The following is a 16,024-nucleotide window of genomic DNA, read 5'->3' as shown; positions in this document are numbered from 1 at the left end:
GCTGCCTTGCAGGAGTGTGTATAATTTAGACAGAAATAAATGGCAGAAATTCATGATTGGGAAAATAAATGAAAGATATATTTATATCAATAAGATTTATTACATGTTTGGAAGACTATAAGGAGGTCAAAATAAGTGAAATGTGGTTGAGAAGTTTCTTGATTTGTTTTGTTTAAAAAATTGTAGGCATGCATTTAAGATATTAAAAATTATTATCAAAATATGAATTTGGAATTTTCTTTATCATGATTATGCAAAGCTACACTTTCCCAGTGCTATCTATATCTAAGAAGGTAAAATACATGTAACCTAAATATGTTCACATACTCAAGTAAAGTGAACTAATAACATGTCTGTCAATATTTGAGAAATAAAATGTATGCATTTTAGCTAGACATTGAGATATGTCAAATATTCAAGAAGTTCCCGAGATATAATTCTCAAACTTGACTTAAGGTTTTACTTTATCATCTATATGCTTTTATGTTATATATAATACAAAAAGAAAATCTGTATTTAAGGCCACAAAACATCTCCAGTAAAGTTTATAATTTATAAACTTATAATTCCTATGGATTAAGTTTACCTAGTTCTAACTATAAAACACTTGTTATTCATGTTTTATGTCTACTATTTTGCAAGCTCATTTTTAAGGCATTCAAACTTCTTGCAATTTTATAAGGTTTATCATTTTATGTTGTACCAGATAGATACCCCAAATATTAATAGGTCAAATAGCTCATTATTTTACTATTTATATCAAGAACATTGGGAATATTTTAGCTTTTTCCTATTAATTATTTAAACATAGTTTTAAAATTATTTTCATAGACAAATGGAGTTTTTCATCTTAAATAAAATCTTCATTTTATAAATAGGTGTCAAGTTTGGGATGAGCACATGGATATTCTGGAATTAATTTTCCTATCTTATTAGTTTTCCCAGCATTGCTATATATATATGTTAATCACATTTAAGTAAAGTTGACATGTGTATTGTGTATATGTTATATAAATTTCAAAGCTGGAAACAAAATTGACAAATTTAATTGTTTTTATGGTTAAAAAACTAAAGAGATTAGAGCTGGGCATAGTGGTTTACACCTATAATCCCAAAGACTTGGGAAACTGAGGCAGGAGAATTACTTGAGCCCAGGAGTTCAAGACAAGCCTGGGCAACATGGTGAGACCATGTTTCTAAAGAACAAACCAACCAATAAAATCAGCTGGGCATGGTGGAGTGTGCCTGTAGTCTCAGCCACCCAGGAAGTTGAAACGGGAGGATCCCTTGAGCCCCAGAAGTTCGAGGCTGCAGTGAGTTATGATCAGTATGATTGTGTTACTGCACTCCAGTCTAGATGACAGAGTACGACCCTGACTCTGAAAAACAAATTTAAAAAATAGTAGTTGGTAGTTTTTTCAGTCATAGGTGATTTCATTGTGAATGAATCAGTTACTATGCAGATAATGATAAGGGGTTGAAGGTATCTAAAATTAAAACATATTTTGTGAGCTCACAGGGTAAGTTTATCAACCAATGGTCACCAAACTAATGATTAAAAAAATGAAAACTATTAGCCCAAGAAGCAATGAACCTTGCTTAAGGTATATAAAGAAAATAATTAGTGAATTTGTTCTTCATTGTTCTGTATACTAGCCTTTAGTTCCACAGTTTTATTAGATATATAAAACCTATGTAACGATCATATTTTCTGAGATTATTACTCTAGATTCATGGGCAGTAATAGATAAATGATACCAGGAGTGGGGTGGTGCCAGGAGGACCTGGAGAGTAGGGGGCTGGATAGCAGGTGTATGTGGTTAACAAAGGTCAAGATATAGAAATCTGTGGGTACAGAGTGAACGGACACAGTGCAAAACCAGAAGTCTGGACTAGGAGGGTCATGAATCCAGGAAGCCAGAGACCAAGCTGAGGGTACATGTTCCAAATCCAGCTAGATAGTTACTCATGGGTAAAGCATCAGCAGTCGAAACACTGTAAAATAACCCCAATCCAAAGGCAAAGACTGCCGCAATGGCCTGCGTGGTAAGAGACAGTACCAGTAGACGGAGCCTCTCAACCTCTGCACTATTGCCATTTGAGGCTGAATAATTATCTGTTGGAGGGTTGTGGGGGGTGTTGTACTGTGCATTGTAGAATGCTTAGCAGCATCCCTGGCCTCTAATCACTAGAGGACAGTAACCTCTCCCATCTCTCAGTTGTGAAAAACAAAAATGCCTCAGAATGTCTCCAGGAGGGCAAAATCGCTCCTATTTGAGAATCACTGCAGTAAACAAAGGTTGGTTTTCCCTAAAGGGAGGAGGGGAGAAGGGTTTACCATGATATGTCTCAAGCTTCCAACGTCAAGATTCTTTAATATCATTATAAACTGTATGCTCTTTATTGTTATTATGGGGAAAATTAATATCCTTCAGTTCTCTAGTAGGACTGACTCTAGTAAAAAAAAGAAAAAATGACTTCCACATTCCAGATCGGGAATTGTCTTTTCTTTTCTTTTTTTAATTTTTTACATCTAGTGAAAACTGCACACAATAAATTCTACACACTGAAAAAATACAAGCCTTTTTATGTAAAGAACAAAGAGATTTCTGAGTTGAATCATACAAATATTATTTGCTGTAGGCCATGTAATTGTGCACTGTAACTATAAATTATTTGCAACCAAAGTGTATGATAATTCCATAAGGCTGTCACACTCTACTTTCAAATAATACTTCTGGAAGGAAAAAGTCAAATGTGCTTTACGCCACAGCAAGATATAAAACTATTGAAAAAAAGTTCGATGCTGGTTTCTTTCCCTGGAGTTTCTTTATGCATTTCTACAATGGGCAATATTATGGGCTGAACTGTGCCCTGTGAATTTTTATGTTGAAGGCCTAACCCTCATATCTTAGAATATGACTGTATTTGGAGATAGGACCTTTAAGAGCTAATTAAATTAAAACAAGGTAATTAGAGTGGGTCCGAATCCCATTTGACTGGTGTCCTTATACAAAGAGAAAGATACAGCACAAATGACTCAGAGGGAAGGTCATTTGAAAGTACAGGGAGAAGACAGCCATCTACAAGTCAAGGAGCGAGGCCTCTGAAGAAATGAATCTTGCCTCCACTTGGCCTTGGGCTTCTAGCCTCCAGAATAATCAGAAAATGTATTTCTGTGGTTTAAGCCACCTGCTCTGTGGTACTTTGTTTTTGGAGGCCTGGCAAACTAATATAAGCCATTTTCCATCTTCTCCTGTAGATGTGCTATAAAGGCCTTTGGGCTTCTCGTTTACCACTTACCTGCTCATTTGCAGGTAATAGCACCACAATACCTCTATGATGTGAATGGAATTCAATTTTGAGATGAATGATAAAAGTACTAATTTAACTCATATTAGAAGTTTCCATGAAGGTATTTATAGGTACTAGAAGAAAGAGAAGTGTGGCATCTCTGAAAAATGATGGGCAGCAGATGAAATGGGACTTTCCCCAATACTCCAAATGCAGCCTGGAAGTTGATCTCAGCCTTCTCTAAAGATGCTCTGAGAAAACGAACCTATTATCACTTTGGCAATGACAGATGCCATTCTCAATTTTAAAATACAGTTCTGTTGCTTCCTAGCTGAATCCTCGTTTTTAATGCCTAAAACATAGGGTATCATAAATTTGTTTCATATAGTTGCTGCCTTGGCGTCCATTTTTTTCTTTTTTTCCTTTTGGTTTTAAAATCTCTACAATATTTATTTATTTATTTACTTATTTATTTATATTTTTTAGAGATGGGGTCTTGCTTCGTCACCCAGGCTGGAGTTCAGTGGTGCAATCATAGCCAACTGCAGCCTCAAATCCCCGAGCTCAAGTGATTCTCCCACCTCAGCCTCCTGAGTAGCTGGGACTACAGGCATGCACCACCACTCCCAGCTAATTTTTATTTATTTATTTTTTGTACAGACAAGTCCTTGCTATGTTGCCCAGGCTAGCCTGAAACTCCTAGATTCAAGCAATCCTCCTTCTGCAGGTATGAGCCACTGCACCTGGCCAGCATCCATTCTTAGGCCTGACATAAGTTGTTTGAAACCAAGTTATATCCTGTCACCTTTGGCCTGCTTAAACTTCCCTCCCTGTGTGATCGTTTGTGATATGTTCCACTTGTTCCTCATCCAGCTGACCCCAAACCCAATATACTCCACAACTGCTGATCATGGTAAAAATCTAATAGTGTCAGAATCATCGAAGTAAGTTCCTGCTTCCTGAGTGTTTTCTGTAAACTAGCCAATCCACAACCCCCATGGGAAAGCCTAAGCGGTGGTGCCTACGGAACTAATAAAGACAGCCCCCAGGTGCTTGCTCCCTCTTGCTCCCCACTTGCTGGCTGGGCTCTCTGCCACCTCCAGGCTTCCTGTTGGTCTCCTGTGGGCATCCCTCACCTGTCTGGGACCTGTGAGTAATAAATGCCTTCTGTTTTGTGCATTTTAGTTTTACTTCCTCACTGTGTCTCCCCTGACACACATATCTGAACCTAACGTTTCCCCCAACCCTTTTCAAAGCTTTCCTGGAGAGTGGCTATCCTGGCTGATGGCCATTCTCAAGAGAGAGAAACCTTAAGACCAAATTAGAAAAAACCCTAACAATGGAACCACAGCACAAGGTTAATACGGTGCCTCCTTTCTTAGAGTTATCATGAAGATTAGTGATTTACCCATGTAAAGAAATGAACGCTGTGGCTGGCTAATAGAAAGCAATTCAAAAAGGCTTGAATTATTAGTAACCATTATTGTTATTTTATTTAATATATTAATTATGATTATTAACCATTATTATTATTGAACTGTAATAGTAATTATCATTGAACTATTATTATTGAACTGTAGTAGTTATGCATGTGTCATATCTTTAGTATGATCTCTTTGAGTCTTTTATTGCTTTATCATGCATTGTGTCTCAGATTCCCAATTATAAAATTTACAGACATGGGATTAAAGTACCCCAAAACACAGATATTTTGTTTGATTATAAAAATGACTTCTTCTCTAAACTATTATCATTATTGCATTGGGAAAGATTATGAACACTAGTTAGAGATGTTATGAATAATAATGCAGTCTAGGAAAATACATGGCAAGTAGGAAGAAACATATCCTCATTTAAAGATGGTACAGTTATGAATTAAACACAAGTTCAAATTAATGACAGGTAAGGTATATTATCTATATTAGTAGTCACATTCCATTATACATCACCCTTAGTTCATATTGCATATTTAGAATTTTCAAATACCTAATGCTTCAACATTGCAGAAATCACTATTTTTGAGGATTTTGACATTTAGTTTAAAATGTACTTACTATTGTAAATATGGACAGAAAATAATTTCATGAGCACTGTGTGCTTCAAAGCATTGATGTGAGATTGAGGATGATTTTATTATTTCACTTGCTCATGTACTGCAATGCATTTTAAAATTTATGTAAAGTAGCAATTTTTCAAACAATAATTTGTTTGCATAAGTATTAATATATTTTACCCTCCTAAAACTGTCTCATTTTTAAAAAAATTTGCAGTGTGCTTTTTGACTCTGTATCATTGGAAATACCTGCTGATAGAAATATTTGTTTCAATATCAATTAGATCATAATTATGCAATTATTTTTTATCTTATGTTAGTATGGCTTCCCACAGACTTTATTTTAGAATACATGAAAACGAATATGATGTCATTATTTCCAAACATCTCAAGGAGTCTAAAGTTTATAAAATCTTATCAATTATGATGTGATACTGACAAGACATGAGAATATTTGCTTCACACATCATAGCAAGTCACATTTAAAAATATAATTAGCATTTTCTTTTAATAATACTTCAAAATACAGGTACCAATCAGCTCAATATTGTTATAAAGCAAGTCAAAAGGAAAAATGGAGCAAGGACATTGAAACAAAAAAAGTCATCAGATTAAGGCAAGAAAAATTTATTTAATTCAACTTGTCTCAACAACTACTTATTAAATAGCTGTTATGTGCTTCCACTCTGTAAAACACTGAGATGCTTGAAAAAAATGAAGAAAGGTGAAAGAAGGAGAAGGAGGAGCAGGAGAAAGAGAAAGAAGAAGAGAAAAAGATTATAACCACAGTCCTGTTCTTTATCACATGGGAATCTGAGGAATTTACATTATGTTTCAGTTAGAGAAATACTTTAGTTAAAGCCTTAAATTAAATGCACTTAGCAGAGCCACCTTTCAATTATAAAATTAGGGAGAAGAACTTGAAATTACTTAGAAGAACTTAGTCCACTTAGGGCATTAGCAGAGAGCTGACCATCTCTATTGGTTTTTTGGTTTTCTACAGCTGTTCTGGATAGAACACATCCTACTCTGATATATAGGCAAGGCATCCTCTTTATTGTTTGGCTCTGATAGACTGCTTAAGAGGATGAATGTGCATCAGCACCCTTTTTTCACTCCGTCCCACCTGCCAGAGTCACCTGTGATATGACAAACTACTTCAGATGGAGACGGAAACCTCAAAAGAAAGCTCGCTGAAAGGCAAGTACCAACAATGCTCACAGTAGCTTGAAATTTCCTGGAAGCGATTCTTGCCATGGCTAAGGAAAGCACTTTGGACACTGTGACTTTAATGGCACCATAAAAATAACAAGGCATTAAACAAGCCTCAGCCTTAATAGGCTGGAAGAGGGAGAGTGGAGAAAAATATTCAAATTACCCAAATCCAACTAATGGCACATTCAATCGATGTAAATACATTACTCAAGGTTCTCTAATAACCCTGAGGTTTCTCCTATTTTCTAAAAAGAAGTGTGAATGACTGCTATTCTCAGACTGCACTAGAAGTGCTACTATAGGCATTGAAATTTGGAGTGAGAAACTTGGGAAGGAATAGGGATGGAATGCAGAACAGTTTGAATTCTGACTATGAATATAAATGGGCTTACAATTTCCAACAATGGTATTTAACATGGTAGATGCAGGCATGGGGCCTGGCAAACTTACAAGTTGGAAAAGGAATCACAGATCATGCAATTTAAGGCCAGGGGAAGCATCTTTAGAAATCATTTATTAATAATTAGCCCCTCAGTTTTGATGTGAGGCACTGAGAACCAAGAGATGAACTGACTTCCCTAAGACAACACAGTGACCTCTTGGGGCAAGAGTTCCACAGCCTAGATTTTCTGTTACCTTGTTCAGTTCTTAGAAACTATGACACAAGTTGGCAGGATCACCATGTGTAACAGTCCTGAAGATGAAAAACAATAGGAATAGAAGTGATGGCTCCACTTCTTCCATCCTCAATCTGAAAGAAAACAAGAAGTTGCTTTACTCACCTACAGAGAAAAACTCATTCATTTTCTTTTTGTAGATTTTGAAGTCAACTTCTAAGAAGACACAGAAAATGATCCGATCCACCTAGAGGCAAAAGATAAAACACTCAAAGTGAAAAAAAATATGGCAATTGCCCTCCCAGAACATAGTCATAGAACAAAAACAAATGGAAAGGCCTCATACAGATTTTTGGTTCTATACTGCTATCTACATCATAGCATTGAGTGAAGTTCAAGGATGTGTGTAAGAATGTGTGTGTGTGTGTGTGTGTGTACTCTGTATATAAATAAACCTATGGGCTCGTTGGTGGAAAGATGCTATATAAATCAAATAAGAAATAATAAATGACAATAAGCCACTTTGCAGCAAGCTATAAATAAGATCTGAGATTCCGACAGGATACCTAGACTTTATGTCCTATAAAACAGCCACACGAGAGGTATACAGCAGAATGACTATAAAGTATGTCAGTAAACAAAGAGCTCTTTGTCCTACTCTTGCTAGACAAATATATTTATCAAACCCGTTAGTATTTGAACAAGGCCTAAAAAGCTTCCATGCAGCTTAGTTGGCATGAAGCCACTTGCTTTAATTTAACACACTTGGAAATGCAACAGAAATAAAAAGTAAGTAGCTGACAGTGACACAAGGTCGATATAACATTTAATTTTGTAGATATTATTGAATAAGTAAATGCCACCTCAAAAGTAAAATGTGTGCATAGTCCCTTTTTTGTTTTGAGAGAACTTCTGTATGTAAAGAGTTTCTTGGAAACATTCAGAGAGTAATATAGTAAATGGAGAAGAGACACGGAGTATACATAATAGTTCACATATATCTGATTAAATCAGTGATTTAATTTTGTGTCCTGGAAATAAATACCCGTTTAGTTATTTTGTTTTAACAACATAAAAAAATTGAAAATCACTCACTGGCAAGTTGCACAGAACATCAAATGAGGTGTTTCTTGTGGCAGTAGGAAATGGAAGTGGGTGTGCACATGGCAGGACAAGAAAGAAACCCCACGGAAGTCACCCACCTAACCTCCCTGCCCTCCCAACATGTGTGATACAGATCTCACTAGTAAGACAGTTCCCAGTAGAAAAGGAGATCTATAGGGGCAAGAAGTAGGGGCTGGGTTACAAGTAATCACCAGTTTTCTGATGGAAACCCAGAGATTTGGCTCCTTAGTCTCTGCACAAGCCTAGACCTCACTTAGGGTAGACTGCCTCTTGGAAAAATCACTCAGCTTCTAACTTGTAATCATCAAAGACTATGCAGCCCTTATAACTGCCTTCAAAGGATGGATTATAAGGGAAACAGGAAATGGAACAACTAGGGCACAAATAACCACATTTCTTTTTTCTTGTGTTCACTTTCATGTCTGGTGTCCAGTCCTATCTGCCTATCATTAGCATTTTCTATAAATGCTAAACCTGTCATTGTCAACTCATTCTCCAGGTGAACTCTAAATTTAGTTGAATAAATGTAAACTGTGCAATAGTGAATGCTCATCTCCACTCTCTGTATGGCATGTTTATGTCCTGTGGCTAAAGCACAAAATCATAATGTTGAGTGATAGCAACAAGTTGCAAAAGGATACATACTCTCTGATACCATTTCTGCACACTTTTAAAACGTAAAGATACAAGAGTGTAGGGATCTATTCATAAGCACTGTTTAAATAATTAATTGGGAGGCTGAGGTGGCTTAAGCATCCTGGATTCTTACATAATCAAAGCAAAGTGTAAACAGTAAAAGGAAATTTAAGCTTAGCCAGTCATACACTGCCAACTAATCTCTAACTAGGGACTTTCCACTGGAATGATACAAATAAGGCTATTGCTCCACTTTGAGTGATCATATATTTTCTTTGACTTATTTTCATGTCAACTCTACAAAAGCCCTTCATGCCCCTTCAGTGGAGCCCAGAATCACCTGCAATTTGGAGCTGCCCAATTCATGAATCGCTGTCTGCTTAAAAATGTTCCAAAAATTTAAAGTGCCTCAGGAATATCACACATAACTTTTTGAGAATGATGATTTCTGGGGAAGGTGGGGAGGTAAAGGAGGAGGTAAGTAGGGAATTGACTGAAGAGCTAATACTTTATTCCTTTAGAAAGAAAGGGGATTTGAGAAAAACATGGCAAATGGCTAATAGTTGCTAACTATGGGGATAGGTACATGGCTCTCATATTATTATATTTTCTACACTTTTATGTATATTTGAAATACTTCATAATAAAAAATCCTAAAATTAAAAATAAGACTGCGCAGCCTCATTATCCTCCCTCAGAAATAAACGACTCTCAAGCCACATTGAACTACTTGAAATTTCCAAAGATCGTAATTATTCTCACTTCTGTATCTACGATTGTTGACTTTTTCCCCCCAGGCTTTACGTGATCAGAATATTTCTAAAATCAACCAACCGATCAAAAATCAACACAAGAAAATTTAGCTTAATGCAGATCTGAGAAGACCAGGCTGAACAGTGTCATTCCTACACATTTCCCCTATACTTAAAATCATTTAATATAAATTATGAAATTTGTTTAACACTCATGCTTCTTGTGTGAGTGTGTATAAATATGTGCATGAGAGTGTATGAGTGTGTTTGTGTGTGGGGGGGTTAATGGCAATGTTATTCTCTGCTAAGTGTACTTTTTTGTGTTTGTTTTTTTGAGATGGAGTCTTGCTCTGCCGCCCAGGTTGGAGTGCAGTGGCGCGATCTCAGCTCACTGCCACCTCCGCCTCCCAGGTTCAAGTGATTCTCTTGCCTCAGTCTCCTGAGTAGCTGGGACTACAGGCGCATGCCACCATGGCCAGCTAATTTTTTGTATTTTTAGTAGAGACAGGGTTTCACCTTGTTAGCCAGGACGGTCTCGATCTCCTGACCTCGTGATCTGCCTGCCTCAGCCATGCAGACCATATACAGACATTTCAAATATTGGAAGGAACTATAATCTGCCTTTTAGCGTTTAGGCTCTGTTGCCATGGAAATGATTTAAGTCCAAAACTCAGCAGCCTAACTTATTTTCCCAGAAAAAAAAAAAAAAGCGGAGGGATGGTGACAGTGAAACACGTTTAGTTTAAATTAATTGAGTGGCCCAATTCCCTGCCCTTACCCTTAGGCATAACACGGAAAATGTCTTGGAAGCAAGGTGAATCCAAGAATTAGTCTTATTCACTAAGTACTTATTATGTATGTATATGTGTATGTATTTATATAAGTGTGCACAAACATATTCTCTGGGGTTATTGTTGAACAAGAGCTCATTTAGTTGACAAGTTCCGTGTTTATGAATGCACCATGGGTACTGATCAGTGCTTGTGGCAGACTGTGTCTTCCAAGATGGCATGCAATCAATGCGCTTTCCATCCCACAGCTCTTCTTACAGTGTAATAATGATACTCCCCTCATTGGGAAATGGGATCTACAGTTATTCCTTGAGCAACACAGGTTTGAGCTGCACAGGTCTACTTATATGTGGATTTTTTTCAGTAAAAGTTAAGCAGATCGTGCCTGCCTCTTCTGCTTCCTCTTCCACTTCCTCCACCTCTACCACCCCTGAGAAAGTATACCTACCCCCCTTCCTCTTCCTCCTCAGCCCACTCAACGGGAAGACAATAAGGATGAAGACCTTTATGATGATCCACTTCCATCTCATGTACAGTAAATATATTTTCTCTTCCTTATGATTTTCTTAATAACATTTTTTTCTCTAACTTACTTTATTGTAAGAATACAGCATATAATACATATAACATAAAAAATATGTGTTAATCAATCTTTTATGTTATCTGTAAGGCTTCTAGTCAATAGTAGGCTATTAGTAGTTAAGTACCTGGGGAGTCAAAAGTTATACGTGGATTTTTCACTGCACTGGGGATAGTCACCACCTACCCTCACATTGTTCAAGGGGCAACTGTAATTCCACCTCCTGAATCTGGGAGGCCTATGACTATGGTAGAAATGATACTATATAACTTCGTAATCCATGAGGTGATACAGTTTCTGCCAGGTCTTCTTGGGAGGCTCGCTCTTGTACCCAACCACCATGCCATGAGGAAGCAGAGAGACAATACGGATCCAACTATCCTCACTGAAAGTAGGTAGACTTTAGATTATTTCAACTACAGGGCTTTGAGCCATCCCAGCTAATGTCACATCAGCAGAAATAGGTCAATCCTGCTAAATGCTGATTTCAAATTCATGAGCTAACCATCAAAATACATAACTAGAAATCTGATATTCCTCCAGCTTCTCCCTGTAACTGTTTTTCCAGAGTCTCTTGTTTTTCCAGCTATGTAGTACTTGACTCCTACTGAAAAGCCCAGACTGAATAAGTAAAACAGAAGTCACAGTGGGTGAGGAGAAAGTCTAATTGTTACATGGCTGAGAGATTGGAAATCTGACTTGTGCAAAGGAAAAAGGGCCCAGGTGCCCCATACTAGCCCCAAATAAATTTCATGAGAACCTATAAGAATGCCTTGCTATTGAGGCCCAGGAGCACGGTTTCATTTTTTTTTTAATGTTAGGCAGTAAAATAATTTTGTGAAATAGTGGTTCTCGAGAGATTGCATTCATTCATTTATTCATCAGATATAAGGTGATCATTTCCAATTTGTTGGGCCTAGCCTATATGCCATTCACTTATAGAAAACATGAGTCCAGAAATCGAGTGATTTTTTTCCCCCAAGGCCCAAGCAATCAATTAAGGCAAAAACTCAGATGTCTTCTTTTTTAGAATTTATTTTTAATTTTTTAAATACATTAGAGATGGAGTCTTGCTATGTTGCCAGGATGGACTCAAATTTCTCGGGTCAAGCAAACCTCTTGAGTGGCTTGGACTATACCAAGATAGTGCATGAACCTCACATCCAGAGATTGTTTGTTTGTTTTTTCTGTGATATCACCTAGAGAGACACATACAGAATTGAGTTTCTAGGCCTGTCATTAGTTCTGTGACATTGGATGAGCCATTATCTCTCCTCACCCTAGTTTTTACATCTTTCTAAAGAAAAGATGGAATGATCTCATCTCTATTGTTTTTTTTTTTCTTTCTATGCCTCTGTTACAGCCTATGTCAAAAGTTAGTTAAGCTGAAGTTACACTTCTCTGAATGGTTCTGAGTTAGGGCAGGCCACAGAGAAATTTCCATGAGATTTGTAGGGCAGAAGTGCAGTCAGAGACTTTGTGCCAGGAAGGTGGGTGCAGGGCTTGGGCAGGTCATGCATGCTGTTGCTTATCACATGGGTGTGGAGAAGCAGCTGGCCCCACAGCTTCTCCAGTTCTTGATGGTTCTTCTGCCACATGTTCTTGGAGCTGGGCTAGGCCCACATGAAGTTCTGCAGCAAGAGCACTGGCTCCTTCGGCAGGACATCACAGCTTTGGGGTTCCAATCTGTGAGAGACAGATACATGGGCCTGTGCATCTCTGTGGATTCCAGTTTTCCCTTGTGACTTTCATTTGTCTTTGTTCTCTCCCGCTTTGCATGCAGCTTTCCTATTGACAACTTCCTCTTTATCATCTGCCCTGCTGACATACTTCTGGCCCTGTTCAGATGGAGAGGCAAGGGACTTCCATAGACATCTTCACCAGCTCCATTCCATGGGCCCCGGCTAGAAGTTTTTCTACTCAGTCAATCATCCCCTTGTGGAATGTTACTTTCCCAGTTTCTCCCACAATTGTATAAGATCTAATCCCTGCAATAAATCCATTAATCCATATCATTCAAGGATTCTGCTTATCTGACTTAACTCCAACTGATGTAATCTTCAGTATCATTTCAGTGAATATTATGTAGAGAAGAGCAATGAAGTACAAAGAATAATAATGTACTTTCTTAGAGGTGTACAACCTGTCAAGGCTTCTCAAATTCCAATTACTTCTTTTTCGATGAACTTTTGTTGGTCCTGGCCCATCTTCTTGGTTAGCTTCCTAAAGTTTCCATCCCCTCTTGTAATTAAAGCAACTTTGCATATTTAAAATAATTTACTCTTTTATGAACAAGCTGTCAATAAACTCAGATGATTCCCTAGTCTAAAATGTAATAGAAAATAATACAAAAAAGCAACATTAACATTTTTAGAACTAACAATCTGACAGTTCACTTTAGGTCTTAAACTGGAACCTCATGAAGTATCAGGTGGCACTCATCTTTGCATCACCAGTGCATAGCATAGGTCCTGACACATAATAGGAACTCTGTAAATATCCACAGAGTATATGTTTAGACAAACAGATTTGACGAAAATGTAGGTATGTGGCAGATAGTTTTCAAGGTTACTTAGTTCTAGAACCAAAAAAATAAAATATTTCGGAGGACTTTCCTTTAAGTTTGCCAGAAGAGCTGAGAACAGAAATATCGAGAAACCTGGATGGTTTTGCAAAGCACTATATAAAAAAGAAAAAGAAAAGCACTATATAAAGGGCATGAGGCATTATTGTCACCAACTGACATCTTATCCAATGATACTATGTTGAGTACAAAGGCTCTTCAGCCCAGTTTTCATATAGATGTTTTCATATAGAGTACTTAATAGTTTCACAGTAGCAACAATGATGCCCTCTAAACTAGGATGTATTAAAAACTAACAGCTTTTTAAAATGAAAAGACAATATCAAGTATTGGCAAAGATATAGACTGACAGGAACTTTCATAGACTGCTTTTGAGAATAAAAATTGGAAAACTCTTTGGAAAATTATTTGGCAGTACATAGTAAATTAGCTGAATATGTACATGTCTTATAACCTAGCAATTTCACTCCTACATAGATACCTAGTAGAATCTACAAATATATTCACCAAAAGACACGCACTAGAATATTCACAGCAGCACTGTTTGCAATATCTCCAACTTGGAAGCTACTTAAATGTCCATACATGATAGAATGGATAAATTATGATGTACCCATATAATGGAATATTAAAAAACAATGAGAACAAAAAATTTATAATTATACAAAATAATATAGGCAAATCTCACAAGCATAATATTGTATAACAGAACCCAGAAAAAAAAGAGGACACACTGGATGATTTCATTTTTATAAAGTTCAAAAACCTTATAGAAATAGGCAAAATCATCGATGGAGTTAGAAGTGAATGTAACAATGACGAAGATGACCGAATAGGAACAGCTCCGGTCTACAGCTCCCAGCGCGAGCAACGCAGAAGACGGGTGATTTCTGCATTTCCATCTGAGGTACCGTGTTCATCTCACTAGGGAGTGCCAGACAGTGGGCGCAGGTCAGTGGGTGAGCGCACCGTGCGCCAGCCGAAGCAGGGGCGAGGCATTGCCTCACTCGGGAAGCGCAAGGGGTCAGGGAGTTCCCCTTCCAGGGGTGACAGACAGCACCTGGAAAATCGGGCCACTCCCACCCGAATACTGTGCTTTTCCGACAGGCTTAGGAAACGGTGCCCCAGGAGAGCATAGCCCGCACCTGGCTCAGAGGGTCCTATGCCCACGGAGTCTCGCTGATTGCTAGCACAGCAGTCTGAGATCAAACAGCAAGTCGGCAGCGAGGCTGGGGGAGGGGCGCCCGCCATTGCCCAGGCTCGCTTAGGTAAACAAAGCAGCCTGGAAGCTTGAACTGGGTGGAGCCCACCACAGCTCAAGGAGGCCTGCCTGCCTCTGTAGGCTCCACCTCTGGGGGCAGGGCACAGACAAACAAAAAGACAGCAGTAACCTCTGCAGACTTAAATGTCCCTGTCTGACAGCTGTGAGGAGAGCAGTGGTTCTCCCAGCACGCAGCTGGAGATCTGAGAACGGGCTGACTGCCTCCTCAAGTGGGTCCCTGACCCCTGACCCCCGAGCAGCCTAACTAGGAGGCACCCCCCAGCAGGGGCAGACTGACACCTCACACGGCAGGCCAGGTACTCCAACAGACCTGCAGCTGAGGGTTCTGTCTGTTAGAAGGAAAACTAACAGAAAGGACATCCACACCAAAAACCCATCTGTACATCAGCATCATCAAAGACCAAAAGTAGATAAAACCACAAAGATGGGGAAAAAACAGAGCAGAAAAACTGGAAACTCTAAAAACCAGAGTACCTCTCCTCCTCCAAAGGAACGCAGTTCCTCACCAGCAACGGAACAAAGCTGGACGGAGAATGACTTTGACGAGCTGAGAGAAGAAGGCTTCAGACGATCAAATTACTCCGAGCTACGGGAGGATATTCAATCCAAAGGCAAAGAAGTTGAAAACTTTGAAAAAAATTTAGAAGAATGTATAACTAGAATAACCAATACAGAGAAGTGCTTAAAGGAGCTGATGGAGCTGAAAACCAAGGCTCGAGAACTACGTGAAGAATGCAGAAGCCTCAGGAGCCGATGCGATCAAATGGAAGAAAGGGTATCAGCCCTGGAAGATGAAATGAATGAAATGAAGCGAGAAGGGAAGTTTAGAGAAAAAAGAATAAAAAGAAACGAGCAAAGCCTCCAAGAAATGTGGGACTATGTGAAAAGACCAAATCTACGTCTGATTGGTGTACCTGAAAGTGATGGGGAGAATGGAAACAAGTTGGAAAACACTCTGCAGGATATTATCCAGGACAACTTCCCCAATCTAGCAAGGCAGGCCAACATTCAGATTCAGGAAATACAGAGAACGCCACAAAGATACTCTTCGAGAAGAGCAACTCCAAGACACATAATTGTCAGATTCACCAAAGT

General features: G+C 38.4%; 1 protein-coding gene across 6 annotated transcripts in view; it reads right to left on the bottom strand.

The window, feature by feature from the left end:
* Positions 1–16,024, bottom strand: part of MACROD2 (mono-ADP ribosylhydrolase 2) — a 2,112,402-nt gene that overhangs the window by 186,241 nt on the left and 1,910,137 nt on the right. For all 6 annotated transcript variants that reach the window (XM_054468214.2, XM_054468215.2, XM_054468216.2 and 3 more), the window contains one exon: positions 7,345–7,426. In XM_054468214.2, the coding sequence (XP_054324189.1) occupies positions 7,345–7,426 (82 nt within the window). The remainder of the gene's footprint in view (positions 1–7,344; positions 7,427–16,024) is intronic.

This window comes from Pongo pygmaeus, chromosome 21 (assembly GCF_028885625.2).
Source record: "Pongo pygmaeus isolate AG05252 chromosome 21, NHGRI_mPonPyg2-v2.0_pri, whole genome shotgun sequence".
NCBI classification, from domain to species: Eukaryota; Metazoa; Chordata; class Mammalia; order Primates; family Hominidae; genus Pongo; species Pongo pygmaeus.
The sequence above is the reverse complement of the archived record's forward strand: the minus strand, read 5'-3'. Positions and strand labels throughout refer to the sequence as shown.